General features: G+C 33.4%; 1 protein-coding gene across 1 annotated transcript; it reads right to left on the bottom strand.

Moving 5' to 3' along the window:
* Positions 1 to 1,905: 1,905 nt before the first annotated feature.
* LOC110645985 (uncharacterized) lies at positions 1,906 to 19,504 on the bottom strand. Its single transcript, XM_058131787.1, has 11 exons — positions 19,052 to 19,504; positions 18,122 to 18,190; positions 17,413 to 17,508; positions 17,088 to 17,212; positions 16,774 to 16,969; positions 15,624 to 15,799; positions 13,705 to 13,834; positions 11,660 to 11,820; positions 4,538 to 4,620; positions 3,559 to 3,670; positions 1,906 to 2,742 (listed from the first exon to the last, which is right to left on the bottom strand). Exons 1-11 carry the CDS (start codon positions 19,385 to 19,387, stop codon positions 2,523 to 2,525), a joined length of 1,704 nt encoding a protein of 567 aa, XP_057987770.1. The 5' UTR covers positions 19,388 to 19,504; the 3' UTR covers positions 1,906 to 2,522.
* Positions 19,505 to 21,449: the final 1,945 nt, after the last annotated feature.

The following is a 21,449-nucleotide window of genomic DNA, read 5'->3' as shown; positions in this document are numbered from 1 at the left end:
CCCTTAATAGTATTGTTGACGATAAGATATAATTAGATAAACAGAAAATGTAAAGAATTAAATTGGTAATTTTTTTAATTTAATATAAAATTATGAAAGTTTTAAAAATTCAGTTTATTTATTTTTTTTAATAATTTCTCCTTCCTTTTATTTCATTGTATTTTCTAGGCAATAAGTAGGTAAAATCTTAAGACGTGCAAGAATTTAAGAAAGAATATAAGTTTGCCTAAGGCAAAAGGTAAAAGGAAGAAAACAAGCATAGTTGTTCAGTAAACCAGCTCATTTTGATTTCTTGCATCCTTAAATTTTCTTCCAGGAATGGTCTACTGCAAGAAAATTAAATGTTGAGTAGTTGGTTCTTGAAAGATATTTCATCATCTTTTCATTTACATCACACTTCACACCATATGCTAATAGTTTAATTAAAATATAATATTTTATAATTAAAATTAGAATATTAACATGGAAGGAAAATGCTTCTCTTGTAATTTGTAGACTAAAATTAAATAAGTAATTTATAAGATAATAATTAAATTCAACTATCAATTTGCCTAATCCTTGAATTGTTTAAATTTGTGTATTTGGATGAATGGTTAATGACTTCTTTAATCATCACTGAATCTGACAAAATATGCTTTTTTTTTTTTTAATGCTCAAAATATGTTAGCTGTTGTGAAGTATAATTAGATTCGATTTATTTTTTTTTATGATATTATAGTTTATTTATTTTAATGTTGAGCCATTTGTAATTGTGTTTACCTGTAAATTTTATACTCTAAATATTCATAATTGAATGTGAGAAAAGTGTATTGTTAAACTATATATAAAATTTGGCCAAATCTCATTCCTTTGAATTAGTTTTTGGGGTATTGTTAAGCATAATTTATTTTTTTTAAAAGGAAAAATAAAAATAAAATTTGATTTTAAATTAATTAATATGTTTAATTATAAAAATTTTAAAATAATTAATAATTTTTTAAAATTATTTTCTGATGATATTTAAAACAATGCTTTTTTCAACAAGTAAGTTGAGAGTTTCTTTGTGTAGCTTAAGTTTTCTTTGACCAAATTTGTTGTGTCCCTACCATGGAATAGTAGATATTAGACATGCATTTTTTTAAAAATTAATTAAAATGTCAAGTTTGCCATACAATATAAGATGATTTGATAGTTGTTTGTTAATTTGAAATTTTCTTTCTCTTTATATAACATTTATGATCCGCTAAAAAAATAATAAAAAAATTGACTGATTCATATGAATTTGAATTCTAATAAAATAAAAGTATTTATTTTTCAGATTTCACATCGGTTGTGAATAGGTATGTATAAATTTACAAGGGTTAGTATACTTTAATAAAATTGTTATAATTTTACTAAAGAGTATATTACTTCTCTAAACCTGTGTGTATATGTCTATCTTCAATAATAAAAAAAAAAAGATAAAAATGCCAAAAAAATGAACCCATATATCAATAAGCTCGTCCTTCAAAAATTTGTATCGGTTGTGAATGAGTGTATATATAAACTTATAAAAATTAGCGTTCATTAGTAAAGTTGTCATGAATTTACTAAAAAGTATGTGTCTTTTCTTAGTCTATAAGTTGTCATGAATTTACTAAAAAGTATGTGTCTTTTCTTAGTCTGTTTATATGTATATTTATCTTCAATACAAGAAAATAAATATTTATTAAAAAAATACATGTATATATATTAATCTAATTTATAATTAATATATTATTTAAAATAAAAATAAATCCTATCCTAAAATATGATAAATCTTATCTAAATTATGATGATAAATCTTATATAAAATCATTAATTTTTTTTAAATTAATTGTGTATCGAAATCAAGTTGTATATCTTGGATGTACATAAAAATTTTTCAACTAAACATGATTAATCCAATTGGCAAGAATAGAAGCTCATTCCTTATCAATCAAAGTTCTTTAAATCATCCAAAGAGAACACCTAAATTTCGAAGTGCGAAAACTAACTCAAGAATATACCCATGACTGTAAATTAAAAAAGAAAAAAAAAATTCTCCATATGAACACCATCAGTTTCAGCACAGAAGTCCAAATCATGCAATTGCCAACTTGTAGCTGTTTCAGGTCAATGAGATTTCAGGCTGATATAATTTAATATTTGATTGTAAATGAGATCATGTTAGCAATACACTTCCTTTCGAGGTAGGGGGAAAAAACTGCCGACTTAAGTTCAAATTTGAAGAACATTCAATTCATACCATAGTACTCATAACCTGTTAATAGTACATCTGGACGGCTCTCCCTCTCTCTCTCTCTCTCCTGTAAACTGCTCTTGAAACTGGACAATGCAGCAGTGACTTGCAGTAATCACTTTCAAGTCAGGTCTTAATGATGCTGGATCAGATTCGTGCTTGACCTTAAACTCTGCAGGCATAACAAACAAACGCATCCAATATTGCACCTCTTATCCAGGACTGGGCAAAGAATTCACCAAAGTGTATCTGTTTAATCATTATCCTAGGCTGAAATTATCTTTCAAGGCTGTTCTTTTATGTTCTGCAGACACCGAGGGGAAGAGTTTCTTCGTTGTGATAATGTGTACTCATCAATCCTTCGTATGGTGGTCAAAATACAGGTTACAATGAACACTGCTATTAGTGAACATGTGATGGAGAAACTTGGCTTCCTAGAATTCCACAACAATCCTGATGTTTCCAGAGTAAGTGATGTAAACCCTTCTCGAGATTGCCTCCGCCTGTGAGTTAGAAAGGGTCATGGAAAATGATTTGTAAAACAAGGACGAGGAAAATGCATGTATACCATATATGTTAGAACATTTGTTTCCTGCAGTTTGATGAAGAATTATCAGAGGTTTATTGTTCAGCAAGAATGCATAAACCCAATTCGCCATACCCACACTACTCATTGAAGATAATTAGGTGGAAAAAGTAAACCCTAGAAGAACAAAATGCATCTTATTATCAGGATTCAGGAATTCATAGTATAGAAGAGGGAAAGAAAGAATATTCCTTGATGCCCCACTTTACAGCATTCCCATTAAGCATTTCAATAATTTTCTACATAAGTTGCATTAGGCCAGACTTGTCCACTGCATATCAGGCTTGCATGGCCTCTATGCCCGTCAAATGACTCAAATGAAAAACACAATCTAGACGCGGTGAACCAATTTCAAAATTCTATACATTTATGTATGGGACACTATGATTCGCATGCTCCATCCTTTGCCCTCTACTTTTCTTAAGTTCCCTGTGTTTTTTGATGGGAAGCAAACCACTTACATTAGTCTTATACCTTGCACGATAATAGAGAGAGTTGATTGAATAAAAACAGCAACTTGAAATCAACAAAAGAATGAGAGAAATAAATCTAAGGAGCCAGTCAAAAGCCGTCGCCTTAACTTTGCATTGTAAAGATTCATATATGCTTCTATAATATCTTCTTGTATCATCATATTTGCTATTGCTTCCCCTTTATGATTAATTGTTAACTCAACCAGCCAATTTTTTAAAGATAGAGATATGAAAAATGATGGAAAGTTGGTGAAATATACCCCAAGAAGTCTGTAATCGATTTCCAAAAAGATGTGACAGATTTGATTCCATGACTTGAAGCATTGCCTTTTTCATCACTAACGTTCTCGCCAACTTTGCTTTTGAATGTCCCTGAAACGGTGCAGTCACACAATATAAGGAAATACAGAATCAAAAACCTATAAAACCTGCGACACAATGACTCACAAAGAAGCATGAATATGGATGCAGGTATGATAAACTACTTGGTTCAAGTACATATTCAATATTATTTTAATACTTGGTTCAAGAACATAAAATCATAAAATTGGATGTATAAAGACTATGAATTATGTTAACAACACATGTCCAACTAGTCAAAGTAGTAAAAGCCAATCTTATGAGCCTAACCATGCTTTTAGCTATGATGAATTATTATTAGGATGAGATATTATGAAAAAGGAAACTTTTCATCAAATTCTCAATAAAATCATCCACAAACTCTTGCAAAGATGTTTTAGGTAAAACTCCATCAAATACAAGCTTATTTTTCCAATTTGTACAATAAAAAACAATTGATATATGAATCACAGTTAAAGTACTACGAAAATTGTCCCAAATTTTTGTTGCATAAACTTAAACCATATGTTAAATTAGAAATATAACCCAAAATTGTCAAACAAAAACAGGTTCGGTTAGAGAAATTGCAAAATGAAAATTTAGGCAACGTTTGAATTGAAATTTACGAATTGTTTATGTTTGAATTGTAATGTTTTAAATAATATGGACTACATTCTAATCAACTTTATACTCCAAAGTTTTGCTTCCTTTTATTTTCACCATTTTTAATTATTAACATCTCTTGGATACAATATGACAGATGATTTGTAGAAGTTCCATTTTATAGTCCATCATCTATGGAGTGGGTCAAAAGCCATCATACGAAACTCTAATACAAGGAATATTTAGTATCCATGCTTCACAGTTCATCTGCAATATATTTGAAATAAATAATAGTACCATAGCTGTTGGAAGAAGCTACATTGCGTTTGCTAAAAGACCTAAGTGAAGCCAATTCCTCAATGAGTGCTCGTTCCTTGTCACTGCCATTACCATTGCATTAAACTCAAATAAATGGAGCGATTTCACATGATAATAAACAAATCAGCTAATAAACATGAAACAGTCTCTTTACATCTCACGTAGACACGATATATATTTGAACACAAAATGTTAAACGAAATCTCCAATGCGTTCAAACTTTTCACTATATCCTGATTCTGAAATTAACCTTGACAGATAAATCTGTCTCGTCACAAAGAACTTCTGACAGGTAATACACATTACCATCAGTTCATTTCAGTATGTCCAATCACATGCCCAATTTTGAATTTAAGGAGATTGACTATAACCATTATCTGAATTTTCTGCTCATTTAAACAATATAATAAGGCAGGATTACATTAAATTGAAATGAGATTCACAAAAGTGAGCACAAATTGCAGACTCATTGTTACATACAAAAGAATTAGGTTTAGAAAGAATAAGTCTAGTGTAGTTAAGTGAGCTGGCATGAGTTGTTAGGGATGCAGCTGGCATGAGTTGTTAGGGATGAGTTTTGGCGGGAACAGTTGCCTGAAGCAGTTATTGCTGTATAAAAAACAGTCATAACAGCCTAGCGTAATCAGAGAAGAATCATTACACAATAATAAACTCCTTCTTCCTTTCTTCCTATCTTTTTCTATCTGTTTCTACTCTCTTTCTTCTATAATTTCTCCCCTTTCTTCTTCTGTTCTATTCTATTTTAGGAAGAAATATTTGTTAGGGTTCAATAACCCTAACAGTTGGTATCAGAGCTCTGTTGATCAGTGGCATCACTTGGAAGTTATTGTTGGGACTCGCAACATGTCTCGATCTCAGGTGGTGAGTGCTGAAGCTGTGAGGATGGCAGAGTTGGAGGAGCAATTCAGAATTTTGAGAGAGACCTCTCAAAGAGATTTTGAGGAGATGACAGCTGAGGCGAAGGAAATAAAGGCAGATATGAGGATGAATATCAAAGAAGAGATGGAAGCAAGTTCTGTGAACATCAAGAATGCAATCCTTGATGAACTGAAACCCTTGTTGTTGAATTGATGAATAATAAGGGCAGAGGAACCAATATTGGAGATGGGTTGGTGGCAAGAAATAAGGATAGGGGGATTTTACCCATGCCAAGGAATTAACAGAGGGATCAGGGCAGCAGCTCTCAATCTGCAATTGCTTTGGATTATGAAGGTAACTCTAGCATTCTCCCTAAAATTGAACTAGTTACTTTTGATGGCAAGGATCCTAGGGCATGAATTAGAAAGTGTGTGAAATATTTTGAAGTTTATAAGGTTCCTAAAGAACAAATGGTGAGTATTGCTAGTCTCTTTTTGGTAGAAAGGGCAAATGCGTGGTTCCATAATTGGGTTAAGGGAGAAAGGACTAATGTGTGGGAAGAGTTTGAGCAGGGATTGTATGCTAGATTTGGGAAGCAGGGTTTGGAAGATGTTGTGGAGGAATTTATGAAGATCAGGCGGGAGGGTAGTGTGGAAGAATGCCAAGATAGATTTGAGGATTTGAAAATTAGAATGGAGAATTTTATGCCGGGGCTTGGAGAAGCTTATTTTCTGTCTGGATTCATTGGGGGGTTAAGGGATGATATGAGACCTATGATTAGAATGTTGAAAGTGCTAGACTGCAAGAACAGTTAGTAGAAAATACTAGAAAATCTAGACCCTTTACTAAATCCAATACCTTTAATCCTGTGACCTATAAATCCATTTCAACCCACCAGAATTACAATAATTCCTACAAACCCACCATAGCCAGTCAAAGCTTCATTTATCCACCAAAACCACCAAATATTGAAACTCCACAACCCTGGAAACCTCAAATCAATAATACCACTAATTCCACAATACTTATCATCTCTCAACCTTCCACTAATAACTCTTCAGTCAACCAAAATTCAATTAAATCCAACCCTCCAAACCAACAACAACCTGAAAAAAGAACCTTCAAACCTTGCTATAGATGTGGTGAGAAGTATTTACCTGGTCACACTTGTAAACCAAAGGCAACCATGGTAATTCAAGTAGAGGGGCAGGAAGAGGAAACAATTGAGGAGGGATGTTTTGATATGGGAAATGAGTAGAATTTGGGGAACCAAATGGAAGAAATGACACTTTCAGTACATGCAATGAAGGGAAGTCAAGAAGCTTATACTATTAAGGTGTTGGGAACTTTCAAGAATAAGCGATTGGTCATTCTTGTTGACAGTGGTAGTACCAATAGTTTCCTTGATAAGGAAGTTGCTGAAGAGTTAAAATTGCCTTTAGTGGAGGCACCTACTACTTCTATTGTGGTAGCTGATGGTAGAAGGATTTCTAGTTCCTTAATTTGTCACGGATTCACATGGAAAATTCAAAATAACAAATTTTCCTTTTGACATAAGGATATTGGACCTTGGAGGCTTTGACATTGTCTTAGGAGTGGATTGGATGAAAAGCTTCAACCCCATTCTCTTTGATTTTGAAGCTGCAAAGATTTCTTTTAAGAAGGATGGACAGTTAATTACCCTTTATGGGGAAGAGACATTTGTTGAAGAAATTCCATTATTGTCTTACAGCTCCTATTCTCAATTAATGCGCAAGCAAGGTGCAGATTTTACTACACCAGTATTCTGCATTCAGTTTCAAGCTTTTGATTCAGTTAAGAATTATTGTATGACTACAACTTCGGGTGTATTACTGTTGCAAAAGTATAGCAGTTTATTTGAAGAACCTTACCACCATTTCGGACTCACAATCATGCAATTCCTTTAATACCTAGTTCTCAACCAATAAATGAGAGACCATATCGGTATCCACACTATCAGAAGGCTAAGATAGAAAGGCTGGTGACTGAGATGCTTGATTCCTCTATAATTCAGCCTAGTAAGAGTCCCTTTGCATCACCTGTGTTGTTAGTGAAAAAGAAAAATGGCTCATGGAGATTTTTTATAGATTATAGGAAGCTCAATGACTTGACTGTCAAGAACAAGTTTCCCATTCCCATCATTGACGATTTGCTGGATGAGTTACATGGTGCAAAGTATTTTTCGAAGATTGACCTTAGAGTAGGGTACCATCAAATCAGAATGGAACCTGTTGACATTCATAAGACTGCATTTAGAACTCACCATGGCCATTTTGAGTTTAAGGTCATGCCTTTTGGCTTAACCAATGCCCCCAGCCACTTTCCAAGCGCTAATGAATCATATCTTCCAGCCTTATTTAAGAAGATTTGTGCTTGTATTTTTTGATGACATTTTGATCCACAGCAACATTATGGAGAAACATCTTGCTCATTTGGAAGAAGTCCTTAAAGTGCTTCAACAGCAGCACCTGTATGCTAAGCTTTCTAAATGCTCTTTTGGGCAGGCTTCTATTGATTATTTGGGCCACATAATTTCTGCTGAGGGAGTTTTCACTGATCCAGCAAAAATTCAATCCATGGTTTCATGGCCTACTCCTAAAAATGCGAAGGAATTAAGGAGCATTCTTGGTCTTACAAGATATTAGCAAACCTCTTACTAATTTGCTGAAGAAGATGGGTTTGTTTGGACTAATGCAAGTCAGCAGGCCTTTGAGCAACTTAAGAGGGCTTCTGCCCCTGTTTTGGGTTTGCCAGATTTCTCCCAACCCTTTGAGGTTGAAACAGATGTAAGTGACAAGGGCATGGGAGCTGTCTTACAGCAAGGGGGTCATCCTATAGCTTATATTTCTAAACCTTTTGGGCCAAGAACTCAAGCACTTTCAGTTTATGAGAAAGAATTGCTGGCTATTACCTTTGCTGTCTCTAAATAGATACATTATCTAGAGCAAGGTACCTTTTCCATCAAAATTGATCATGAGAGCATCAAATTTTTATTGGAACAAAGGTTGCACACTAACCTTCAGCAAAGAGGGATTTCGAAGTAACTTGGCCTTGACTATAAAGTTTTGTATAGGAAGGGAGTTGAGAATAAGGTTGCAGATGCATCGTCTAGAAGATCTTTTTCACAAGATGAGCAATTATATGCTGTGACTTGTAGTCCATTTCCTATTTGGATCACTTTTATAGTGGCTAGTTATGAGCAAGATGATCGAGCCAAAGAGTTAATTACTCAATTAGCAGTAGATGGGACAATAATACCCTCTTTTCACAACAAGCAGGGTTTTTTATATTACAAGAACAGGATATATGTCAGAAATTCTACAGCACTAACGCAGAAATTGATCTCCATTTATCATGACTCTCCTTTAGGAGGCCATTCAGGGATTAATAACACCTGCCAGAAGTTGAAGAAACATTTTTATTGGCCTAACATGCAATCTGATATTCTGCAGTGGGTGAGACAATGTGATCAGTGTGCTAGATGTAAAACAGAAACTTGTTCTATGCCAGGGTTGCTCCAACCTTTATCAATGCCATCCCAAGCTTGACAACATCTCTCCATGGATTTTATTGAACAATCGCCCAAGTCAAATGGTAAAGACACTATCTTGGTAGTGGTTTGTAGATTTACCAAGTATGGCCATTTCCTTCCTCTTGCACATCCATTTTCAACTTCCTTAATTGCCAAACTCTTTTTGGACAACATTTATAAGCTCCATGGGGCACCTGTTTCTATTGTGTCTGACAAAGATAAGCTTTTTACAAGCTTATTTTGGAAAGAATTCTTCAAATGCCTGGGAACCAACCTCTCCTTTAGTACAACATACCACCCCTAAACTGATGGGTAGACAGAGAGGTTAAATCAGTGTTTGGAAGCTTATTTGAGGTGCATGACACATCTCAAGCCCAATTCCTGGAGTCGATGGCTCTCCCTTACTGAGTGGTGGTACAATATCAGCTGTCATTCAGCCATAAAAATGACTCCACTTGAGGTTCTCTATGGGTATTATCCACCTATTCTACCTGCTGTGCCACTTGAGCAAGTTTCAGTTAGACAGTTGCAAGAATTTTTCCAGGAACGGCAGCAGATGACAGCTTAATTGAAGGCTAATTTGGAGATTACAAAGAATAGAATGAAGCAACAGGTGGATAAGAAGAGGACTGAAAGAGAATTTCAAGTTGGAGATATGGTTTACTTGAAATTGCAACCCTATAGGCAATCTTCAGTGGCTATCTGAAAATCACTGAAACTGTCAGCAAGGTTTTATGGGCCTTATAAAGTGCTTGTAAGGGTTGGAGCTGCTGCTTATAAGCTGGATTTGCCACCCTCATCATCTGTGCATCCTGTGTTTCATGTGTCCTTGCTTAAAAAGAAGGTAGGGGTAAATGTGGTGCCTATGATAGAGCTTCCAATTTTTCAAGAGGATGTGGTGGAAGTTGTTCCAGAACAGGCGTTAAAATCTAGACTAATTTCCAGAAATGGTCAATAAGTGGATCAAGTTCTTATTAAATGGAAGCACTTGGCTGTTGAAGATGCCACTTGGGATGACAAAGCTTTCCTCCTCAACCAATTTCCTGATTTTGCACATTCCTTGGGACAAGAATGTGCTAAAGAAGGGGGTATTGTTACATACAAAAGAACGACGTTTAAAAAGAATAAGTCTAGTGTAGTTAAGTGAGCTGGCATGAGCTGTTAGGGATGCAGTTGGCATGAGTTGTTAGGGATGAGTTTTGCCGGGGAACAGTTACCTGTAGCAGTTATTGCTGCATAGAAAATCAGTCATAACAGCCTAGTGTAATAAGAGAAGAATCATTACACAATAATAAACTCCTTCTTCCATTCTTCCTATATTTTTCTATCTGTTTCTACTCTCTTTCTTCCATAATTTCTCCCCTTTCTTCTTCTGTTCTATTCTATTTTAGGAAGAAATATTTGTTAGGGTTCAATAACCCTAACACTCATCTATTTGAGTTAGTCCAACTTTAGAAGATGGTTAACCAAGAATTTCAACAGCATAGAACATAGATATTGAGAATGAACAGCTCCTATATTTCATCTTCAAGATAGTAAATATTTCACAAAGAAAGAATTAATCCACAAAGTATGAATATTATCTTTAAATTTTAGAAGGGCAAACTTCTAACTCAAAAGGGCAGTTACAGAAACTAAACAAATCAACCTTGGACAGAAAATGACATCTGATTTCCAAAGTAGAATGTGTAGCCCAAAACTTAATAAGCCATTTGCAACATCTAAGGGGAGAACAACAGTAAAATTCTTATCTAGCATGAGAAGGTTAGTCATTAATTCATTATCCAAAACATAAGTATCAGAGGGTGAATAATAATAATGAACCTGTCAACTACTCAATATCAATGACTCATTCAGACTAGTAATAACTATATTATCTATTGTTGATAAACGAAACTTTTTTTTTTAAGAAAAAGAAATTTTATTGAGATAGAAAGACAGGAGACTAGACAATGGACTCTACTATAAAACTCAACAGTAACATAGTGGTTATTATATTCTTCAGATAGTGAGAAGTAATACTGAAATAGAAACAAATTATAAGAAATCTTGTTGAAATAGAAAGGCAGGAGATTCAACAATAAAATAGTGGTTATCATATTCTTCAAATAGTGAGAAACCACACTGAAAAAGAAACAAATGTTTTAATGAGAAGGTAAAGGTTATAAACAATCTTAAAGAAGAAATAGAATATAAGAGATTTGGTTATATATCGAAAAGACCACAAAAAATTGAACAATCAAATCGCTCATAAGTCAGAAATATTAAACGTTCATTAGAATGAAAAAAACAACATATAATTGATCTTCATTAACATATAGGCGATGCCCATGTTAGAAAAAATGGCAGCAACATTTGATAACAAGAAACAAGAACAAGAATGGCCTTATTCTATTTTTCTATATTCTGGCCCTGTTGGCCTGTTGTTTTATCATTTGCTTTTGGTCTCTGCTCAGATTAAACAAATTGGCAGGACTATCAAGCAGAAATAAATAATCTTAAAAGTAAAAAGAAACATTCATATACAATTTTTATCTGTCTGAAGCTAGAAAATCAGATGGATTAAAAAAGAAATCTGTGTCAAATGAAAAATTTTAACAAACTCTGAAGCCATTTATGATGATATTTTCCATTACTCTTAAGCAAAAAAAAAGCTAGAAGATTCAGACCTGATTTCTTTTGGGATCAGAACATTCACAATAAAGTGATGATCACCTCGAACAAAAGGTTTATTGATGTCTGGAACTCCCATCTTCGATAATTTTACTGTGTCTCCAGGCTGAATCCCAGAGGGAATTTGAAGATCCTTCATTCCATCAACAGTTTCAACCTGAGGTTATTTAAATGTTATGTCCAGCAACGTCAGGTGTCCAAATGGCATTGGTGTTAATTCACCGACAAGTTTTACAAAAACTCATGCCTATTTAGCTCATCCACTAATCAAGTGAAAGAATAGAAGAATATCTGAAAAATAGCATGTAACCACTAATCAGCTGAAGGCAAAATTAAGAATACAACTAAACTAGGCTTTGTCTTAAAATATTGGGCTCAGCTATATATGAAACTGTTTCTTCTGTTGCACTCACATTAAGACTACATCCTACTCCCTATGTCTTCCTAGGTCTGCCCTTCATTTTCTATCTGTTATCACTTAAAGCTCAAAAATCCATACTAGAGCATTTGTTGGTCTAAAAAGACGTCTGAAACATCTCAATCTGCCCTCTCAAATTTTTCTCAATAGGTGTCACTTCCACCTTTCTACAAATGCATTTCTTATCCTATCCCTCTTTGTATTTCCACACATCTTAATATTCTCATTTTTTGACAGACTAACTAATCTTGTGACCTGATCTTTCCTGGTTCAATACTTTGCCACCATGTCTCATAGTTAGTTGAATCCTGGTCCTATAAAACTACCTCTTCAACTTGGTATTTTGCAATTACATAGAACTCCAGCTGTAGTTCTCCACCTTACCCGTCTTACTTTAATCCTACATATCCTTCTTACTTCCCCAATCCCTTTGTATAATAGAGCCTCTGTATCTGAAACATATGATTCATGGGACATCTTGGCCATCTTTGATAACTCCCTCTTCCATTGTTAAAATGAAGAATTATAATGGAATATTAAATGATAAACACTTTCATGAAGTTAAATGGTTTTTTTTATTGAAACAAGGAGAATAAATCTACAAAGGAAATACATGCAAAACCTTAGCACTGCAAAGGAAATTCACTCCTCTTCTTCTTCTTCTTCTTCTTCTTCTTCTTCTTCTTTTCCTTCTTTTTTTTTTTTTTCCTTTTTGCTGGCTGCTGGCTACTGACTGCTGGCTGCTGGACAAACTTAAAAAAAAAACCCTAGCAGCCTAGCTTTATATCCAGCGCCTTACCTCATTGGGGCGCGCCTCGTGCCTCAGTGCGCCTCAGTGCGCCTCGGTGAGGTGGTGCGCCTTGGCTATCCCGAGGCACCTGGGGCTGCGCCTGGTACGCCTTGCGCCTGGGGCGCACCTTTGATAACAGTGCAATCAGGTTACCGTAGCTGTATTTATACAGCCTTCAACTGATTTTAATTGGAAAATAACGGTTCCCGCCAATCCTTCTTCCTCTCGAACAGACTGTCTTGCCTGTAACTGCCTCTAACAAATGCTCTTCACTTAATAGCTTTTCCCTCCTTTCTTTTTAACAACTCCTCTCACTTATTTCTATACCTAATCCTTCTATATGTAACAAAAACCTTTCCAAATTGGAATAGGATAGAGAAAGCATCCAGCTGATTTTTCCTCTACAGGTATCCCCATTCATCCCTTGCAATCCCATTAAGTAAAAAGTTAGCATCCAAATGCCCTTCTCAAAATCACAGTGAAAAGGGATCTCCCTAGACATATAATTTAGTCAAGCATATCTCCATGGCATTAGAACCCTCGAGCATTTTTTCCAATGGGCACCGACATATTCAAAAAAGAAACAGGAAAAAGCAGATTCTATCGGTTATCATTATTTACAGTTGAAATATCTCTTAGATATCCAGCAACATTGATCCAATAATAACTTTTTCCCCATTGATAATTTTAAAATATAACGAAGTTCATACTCGAAAATGTCATCATGAAGCAGGAAATCAATTATATCTAATGTTAATAATTCCAGGAATTTGAACTGTGCCATATATATATATATATATATATATATATATTACAACAGGAAATGTTATTACCTTCAATGCAGCTCCCAATATTGCCTCCGTATAATCAACATTGATCTTTGAGTAAAGATTGAGGCCATCCCTCCTAATTCCGTGCTTTTCATTGATACGGATGGTTATAAAAAGATCACCAGCAACACCCCTGTCAATAAAAGAAGAAATAAAACCAGCTTTCAGGTCTTTTCTATATAATTCAGGTTCGTGCTGCTATTAATTAACATGCAAGCACAATATAAATGCTACAATTTTTTTTCCCTTGCAGAAAGCAAGGAGTAGACAGGAAATTCCTTTTCTAATAAATTGGATTTAGTGAATTATATTATAACGCATACTTCTAACATACACTGAATTAACCCTGTTCGGTGTCCTTATTAATGATAATGTAGTTCTTACTTTCATTGGGAACAATATAATAATAAAGAATAATACAAAACGAAGAGTGCACTCCACAGCAAATTTGAGCCCCAAGAAGTAACAACAGGTCCGCTTGCATCCTTCAGCACAGCGAATTCAGCCACCTCACCAAATATACTCCATGTAAAAGATGACCAATGATGACGCATGACCCCATTGAAGTCTCATCCATGATGCATCTATTGGTGCTATGATGTGTAGATTTAGACCAATTAAATTAATTTATTTAAGAAGTATGAGAATTTTAAATTGAAGAGTGGAGGTGGATAACTGTGCTAACAATGGTTAATACTTACCAATTAGTTAGTTGGCCTTTTACCCTTATATAACCTTTACACTTGGTGTTTTTGTTAGATGTAGATTGTTAACACTCTTTCCTCAAGTGGCAACCGGGACAACACATCTAGTCGGCACTTGAAATCTTCCCCCTGAAACCAAACTGGTTCTTGTTGGGCCCAACATACTCTAATACCATATTGGAATTTTGAATTAAAGGATGGAGGTGAATAACTAGGCTGGAGGCTAGAATTCACGAAGTATGAAATTTGGGCTAACTTAGACTTGGATCAATCATTGCTAAAAGTTTAAAACTGATCAATTAGTTAGTTGGCCTTTTATCCGTATATACCTTTTACCCTTTGTGTTTTTATTAGATGTGGCATTCTTAACGAGAAGAATGGAAATTACCAAGCTCATAACCACGAACAATCCACATTCTTTTTTAACCTGCAATCAAATGAGCAACAAAATCCTATGAATACTATGGATTGGGCCCAGCTATATCCCAAAAGACATCTCATAGGAGGAGTATCGTCCAAGTCATAGATAAAGCATTCTTCTGCAATACCCAACCAATTTGGGACTTCACTCATGCCCAAGACTAGATGTCTAAAACATGAATTTCGCAGAACTAGACATTTGCGGGCAACCCAATATCGAGACTAGGATTGGCTCTGATACTAACAATAACAACTAAGCCTTAATCCCAAACAAGTTGAGATCAGCTATATGGCTCTAATATCATGTTGATACAATGTACTAGCTCTAATTCCACCCCAAAAGGCACCTCAAGGAAGGAGGATTGCACAAAGTAACATATGAAGTATTTTACCCCCAGCCAGTGTGGGCCTTGATAATATTCTAATGCATTTTTAGAAGGCAGCAAATCTTATGTTTTATTATTTTCATAGTTAGAGCTTTCCTAAGAAATATCCAAGATTTTTGTCATATGAGAAATTGACAGTAAAAAAGAAACATTCCTATAACAATACAATCAGATAGCCCATTTTTGTGTTAGATAAGGCCCATATATAAAATGTAGGATCTGAATCCCATATTCTTTTCATAATTTAAATACTCGTGTGGAAGCTGATAACAAAGGACCAAGTAGAAAAAAAGATATAAAAAAATAAAGACACAAATCCAAGCTTCACTTATCCATGTGCAAGGAAAACATTATCAATAGTAAAACAGGTTCAATGGAGAGAAAATGTTCATTCAATCACTAAGTCACAGACCTTTTCTTGTCAAAATTACCCTCCCCTTGAATTTGCATCATAGCTCCATTATTGATGCCAGGTGGAATTTCCACTTTCATACTTCGCTTTGAACTTACTTTACCATTGCCACCACACTTTCGGCAGTGATCAGTAATTGTCTTGCCCTTGCCACTGCATTTTGAGCAAGTAGATACCTACAAAGCACATATTAAAATCATACAGCATTTTACCACCATGCCTACATATATGTTAGCATCAATTATACAGCATCCTTAAAGAATGGAAAACAATTCAGAAAGAAATAAGAGGCAATTTGAGTAACAGCTGACCAATAAAATCCTACCTGCATCCATAGTTTAAAGTTCTGGCTCATACAAAATTTGTTAAAAACAGTATTAATTCAATTGAGAACCAGAATACATATAAAGTTAACTAAAAGATTGGCCTAATGATCTAATTAAATCCTAAACTTTCCACACTTTTTCAGTTCCATCACAAGCTTTTAATTTTATTAGTTTGGTTTATAAGTAGTTAAAATTTTATCCAATGGATCTAAGGTGCGTGCAACTGAAGATGTGCTGAGGTGTACTTCACACACAATAAAAGTTCTTTACCTGAATGATGTGAGCCTCTTCTAAGCTCAAGGAGCTATTAAATTAGATACATTTACAAAATCGTGTGAAGTCCAGGATTTATTTGATCATTAGACAGCAAAAAAGTCTGAATACTTTTAACTTGCCATGAAGGCATACGCATTACACAAGTAAACTTGAGAACATCTAAAAAGAATATAAGCAATTGAGAATTAAAATGTAAGAGAACAAGTTTTCCTAATCAAGGCTACTTTGATATGAAAACTTACTTAAATGAAAGACCTAGAGGTTGGAAATTGCATGGTGTTGGTGCCTACAAAGACAAACTATAGTGCCTAGGAGAGGAAAATTGTAAGCGCAAGAGAGAGGCTACATAAGTCTAACCATCCCCAAAGCCCGCAATAGGGTGGCTTCAAACATTGGCAGACACTATATCAATAGACTTATATGAGTGCATAGACACTGTCACCATCCAAATTTCCAGAACAAACTCCAAAATAAGTGCACCAAAGGGAAGAAAATTTCAGATTCAAATTTAATGCAATTGCCAAGCATCCATTAACAAGTCAAACTACCTGTGACATCATTCCGAATGGTGTTCTTTGGGTTTTCATCACCCCTCCACGACCTCCACAATCAGCACAATTTTTTATGCAGCTACTAGATTTAGCACCTGTTCCACCACAGTTATCACAGGTTTCAAAACAAGAAACTTCAATTTCCCGCTGTGCTCCAAAAATTGATTCTTCAAAGCTCAAATAAAGGTTATACCTACAATAAAATGAAATTAAAAATATTTATGAAAACTCACATAAGTTAAAAAAAAAAAGAAAAAAAGATAACGATTTAATATATTAATGGTAAATGAAAAGCCAAAAAGGCTCATTACCGAATGTCAAGGTCCTGGTTTCCCATATTTCTCAAATTGAAGTTAATGCCACCTGCTTCACGCCGTCCTCCAAAGAATTCATCTGATTCGCCAAAGAATGCGTTATATATTTCAAAAGGATCCATCTGAAAATGATAAAAATTGGAAAGTTCATAAACAAGTAACCTAGCGATGTATCAACAATTAATCAAAGGGCAAATTCACAAGCCCCTAATCCGTTCCCCACATTATACAGAATAGAAGATATTGATTAAAAATTATATTAGTATGATAAAGAATATAGCGCAATTTTTAGAAGTTGCAAAAAGGTAGATTATGATCTTACCCCCTGTGAACCAAAGTCTGAACCATCATATTCTCCCTGTAAACCTGACTCACCAAAGCGATCATATAAAGATCTTTTCTCATCATCTGATAGGACCTACATGACTGCCTCATTAACACATGAAAGAAAATGGAAAGAAAAAGAAAAGGGCGAAAAGATTATGATACTACAATAATGGTACAAACCCATATGCTAACTCTTGCATGGTGTTAACATGATGCAATGCCATTGCTTTATGCATCATCCAGGAAACCACACCCATCCCCATTAATTTTTCAGACCAGAGTGGTAACAGGACAGTCTTGTGCCACATGCTAGCCTCACATAAGAAATTGATGTACGAATAGCAGGACGTAAATGGTTGAGCAGAAGTAATACAAATATACAATAATTTAATTTTGATATGATATGACTTCATTATACAATCCCTGAATTCAACATTAAGCCACATAATCTAGAGAGAGTAAATACAGCATAAGTTCAAAAATATGATGCATGAGTAAAAATCACTAAATCAACTTTAATTTTTTTAGAAAAAGAAAAATAAGGAATAGAAAACCAATCAAGCATCACAATTTATTACACAAATAAACCAAAATCAACCTCAATGCCAACTGGATTGAATTGACTTAATTATGAACGAATCCAAACAATTATTCTAATACAGAGGATGACAGATTAAGCAGTTTTTTGGGCAAATAGGAGTTACCTCATATGCAGCACTTATCTCTTTGAACTTCTCTTCTGCCCCAGGGCCCTTGTTCAGGTCTGGATGATACTGTTCCAAAACAGGGAGATATCTAGAATCAACGTTTCTACAAATGCACTTCTATTGCAGGCATTTGACCAAAGGTTTTAACATCAGGATGATTGCATTTTATTGCAACCATTCATCATGCAGTTCAATCTTGCAAAATGATTCACATCAGACGCACCTCAAGAAAAGGATAAAATTTCAGTTTGGCTTGCAAAAGATTAACTGTCCAACAAAATAACAGGAATGAATTCCTTGTATACTCTGAGGACTATTGCCATATATATATATATATATATATGGCGGATTTATCTTGGAAATTCCTTATTGAACAACTTATTTGATTACCAGAAACTAGGATTTTGCACAAGTCCTTTACAAACATGCAACTGTTTTTCTTCAAATTTTTTTTTAACTAAAAATTTGAAAAAACAAGTGTTTGGTAAGTAGAACACTACTAAAATTGTGTTTTTTATCATTTTATTGGGTTTCATGCAATACCCAGGTCCTTAATTTATTGCAACTAGGTGAGGTAGTAATGTGGTTTCATGAATGACCGCATTCATAACAACAAATCAACATATTAATACCTTAATAAATCAATATACAGCTAAACGAATTTCACTCTTGTGAAATAATAAAAAAGAAAAGAAAAGAAAGGAAAAGAAAAGAAAGAATCTTAAGTTGCGTGTCGCTGTCATATTATCTACCCTCTAGGAACAACAACAACAAAAAAATAGTAATCCAATCAAACAGAATCCAATAGCTCTCCAATCAGGCCAACTGAATCATAGTTCATACGCTGGAACCTCAAGTTATCAAGAACGATTTCATGTATTTTCTCAGCAACCAAACAATTCAATAAAAAACTAAAAGCAAACTAACCTTACGAGCAAGCTTCCTGTAGGAGCTCTTGATTTCCTGCAATGTGGCATTCCTACTAACATTCAAAGTGGAATAGTAATCAGTCCCAGAGGCAGCAGCCTTGATTACCCAACTGCAACGACGTCGTTTCCGATTGCTGAAACGGAAATTTGGGTTCAAGAACTGATCGTTTGTGGCATAGAAATTCGAACCACTAGAACTAAACCGCAAGCACACTCCAAAACTGGGCGAAGCAGTGGAAAATCCCAAACCAAATTTGATTGCAGAGTTTGGAAATGGGGAGACGTTGGATATAGGTTTTAGATGGGAATAGCAGGGGATTTGGTTTATGGACATGTTAGAGGAGAGAAACAGTGACGAAGCTTTTTGTTGGAGGTGAATTCCAGGCTTGAGCTCCACCGACCTAGCTAGCAGGGTCTGTTCCGCTCTGAGATTAACGGATAATTATGCTTGGAGTAGCTTATTTTTTTATAATTAAAATTTTTTATATTAAAATCAACTATTTTAATTGTTGTTTTTTAAATATAATAAAATTGATTATTATTATTATTATTATTATTATTATTAACTATTTTAAATTAAATTTATTACATTATGAAATTAAAATTAAAGTTAAAAAATTAAATATTATATTTGATAAAATATAATGTAATATAATTAATTATATAATATAATTAAAATATTAAGTTGAGGTAGTAATTTTGGTGACGGTAATAATTAGGTGGTGATAAAGTTAATTATAACTAAATAATGATAATAGTAATTAAGTGATAATGGTGGTGTTGATAGCGATAATGATAGTGATGGCAGTGATAATAAATAAAAAATTTAAAATAAATAATTATAATTACATTTATTTTTTATGTAATGATAATTATATTATTTTAAATATAATTTATTATATTATATAATTATCATTATATTATATGAAATTTTTTTATAAAAAAATAATAAAATATATAATTATTATTTCATTATAATTTTGATTATATCATATTAAATATGATAAAAAATAAAAAATGAAAATTATTTTTTTAAAATTTTTTTTAGGTAATAGCTGCATCTTGGGTATACATAAATTAATTGGCTTTTTACAATTTTAATCTTGAGCTAAAAAAATAAAAAAAAAACTTAAAATAAATATAATTTTAAAAAACAATAAATTTTAATTTTTTACCCTTAATTTAAATCTAAGAAAAATTATAAAAAAAAAAACCTCAATTTCTAAAATTTTTGTAATTCCACCTAAATTTAAAAAATTATCAGTTAAACTCTGTATTTTTATATTTATTTAATTACATCTTATCCCCAACAAAATCCATTAATGAACGAACGAAAAAGTTAAGGTGGATATATTTGACCCCTAATTTAAGTCCTAATTACTCTAACCTTTAAGATTAAAAACCCTAAGAACAAAATTTTGGATGAGATGGGTTAATTAAGGGTAAGAACGTCTGACGTGGTGTTTCATTAGCTCCGTAACGGCCTTTTTAAGGGTAGGGTGTAATAGACAAATATAAAAAGTACAGTGGCTTTTTTTTAAGGGTAAAACTACATTTTAAAAATTCAAGAGTCTTTTTTGGTAATTTTTCCTCAAATATATTTAAAATTATAATGGATTAAATTCATAAATTAAATAAAATTTAATTAAATTATAATTTATTAATTTTTATTAATTGAATTTATATATCAAATTATATAACCAATTACAGATAATTTTTTAAAAAAAGTTTTAATTTATTATGATTTTATTAAATGCATTAATATTGAAATATTAAATGTTTTCAAAATGATATCTATTAATTTTAAATTTTTAATAATTATAACTTTTTAAAATTTATTATTTTAAGATGGGTCTAATATAAACAGATAGATTGATTGAATTTTAAAAGGAATTTATTGCATATGGTAGCTGATGATGTGAGGAAATGTTTTGTTGGGGGTGAGTTTGAGGATTGAAAAATATAAAAATATTAAAAAATATTAAAAAAATAAAACATTCTCATAATTGCAAAATCAAACATAAAATGGGAGCATTTGTTCAGTCATTAACTCTTGAAAATCTGCCCCAAGTTTCTCAATAGTATTGAACTCTTTGTTCTTGATATATGAAGCTAATTAACCATAGTTCACCATCAACGCCACCATGAGAGAAACAAAAGCCTGCTGTATCAAAAGCAGCGCAGCAAAATACTAGACCAAGAATTCATACAAGTTACAACCATACATGCATTTGATTGCCATTTTATCACTACTAGTTCATAGAATCATACATCATCACCAAAATGATTCCACCTTCTCCTGCTACTTTAGTTACTCTGATACTAGCTTCCAGTCACAGGTTGTTCTTGATTCTTGAAGGAGCAGATCATCCTCACAGTGATCTTATTTGTTTCTT

Source organism: Hevea brasiliensis, chromosome 13 (assembly GCF_030052815.1).
Source record: "Hevea brasiliensis isolate MT/VB/25A 57/8 chromosome 13, ASM3005281v1, whole genome shotgun sequence".
NCBI lineage: Eukaryota > Viridiplantae > Streptophyta > Magnoliopsida > Malpighiales > Euphorbiaceae > Hevea > Hevea brasiliensis.
Note: the sequence above shows the minus strand (reverse complement) of the source record. Positions and strands in the feature narration are given on the sequence as shown.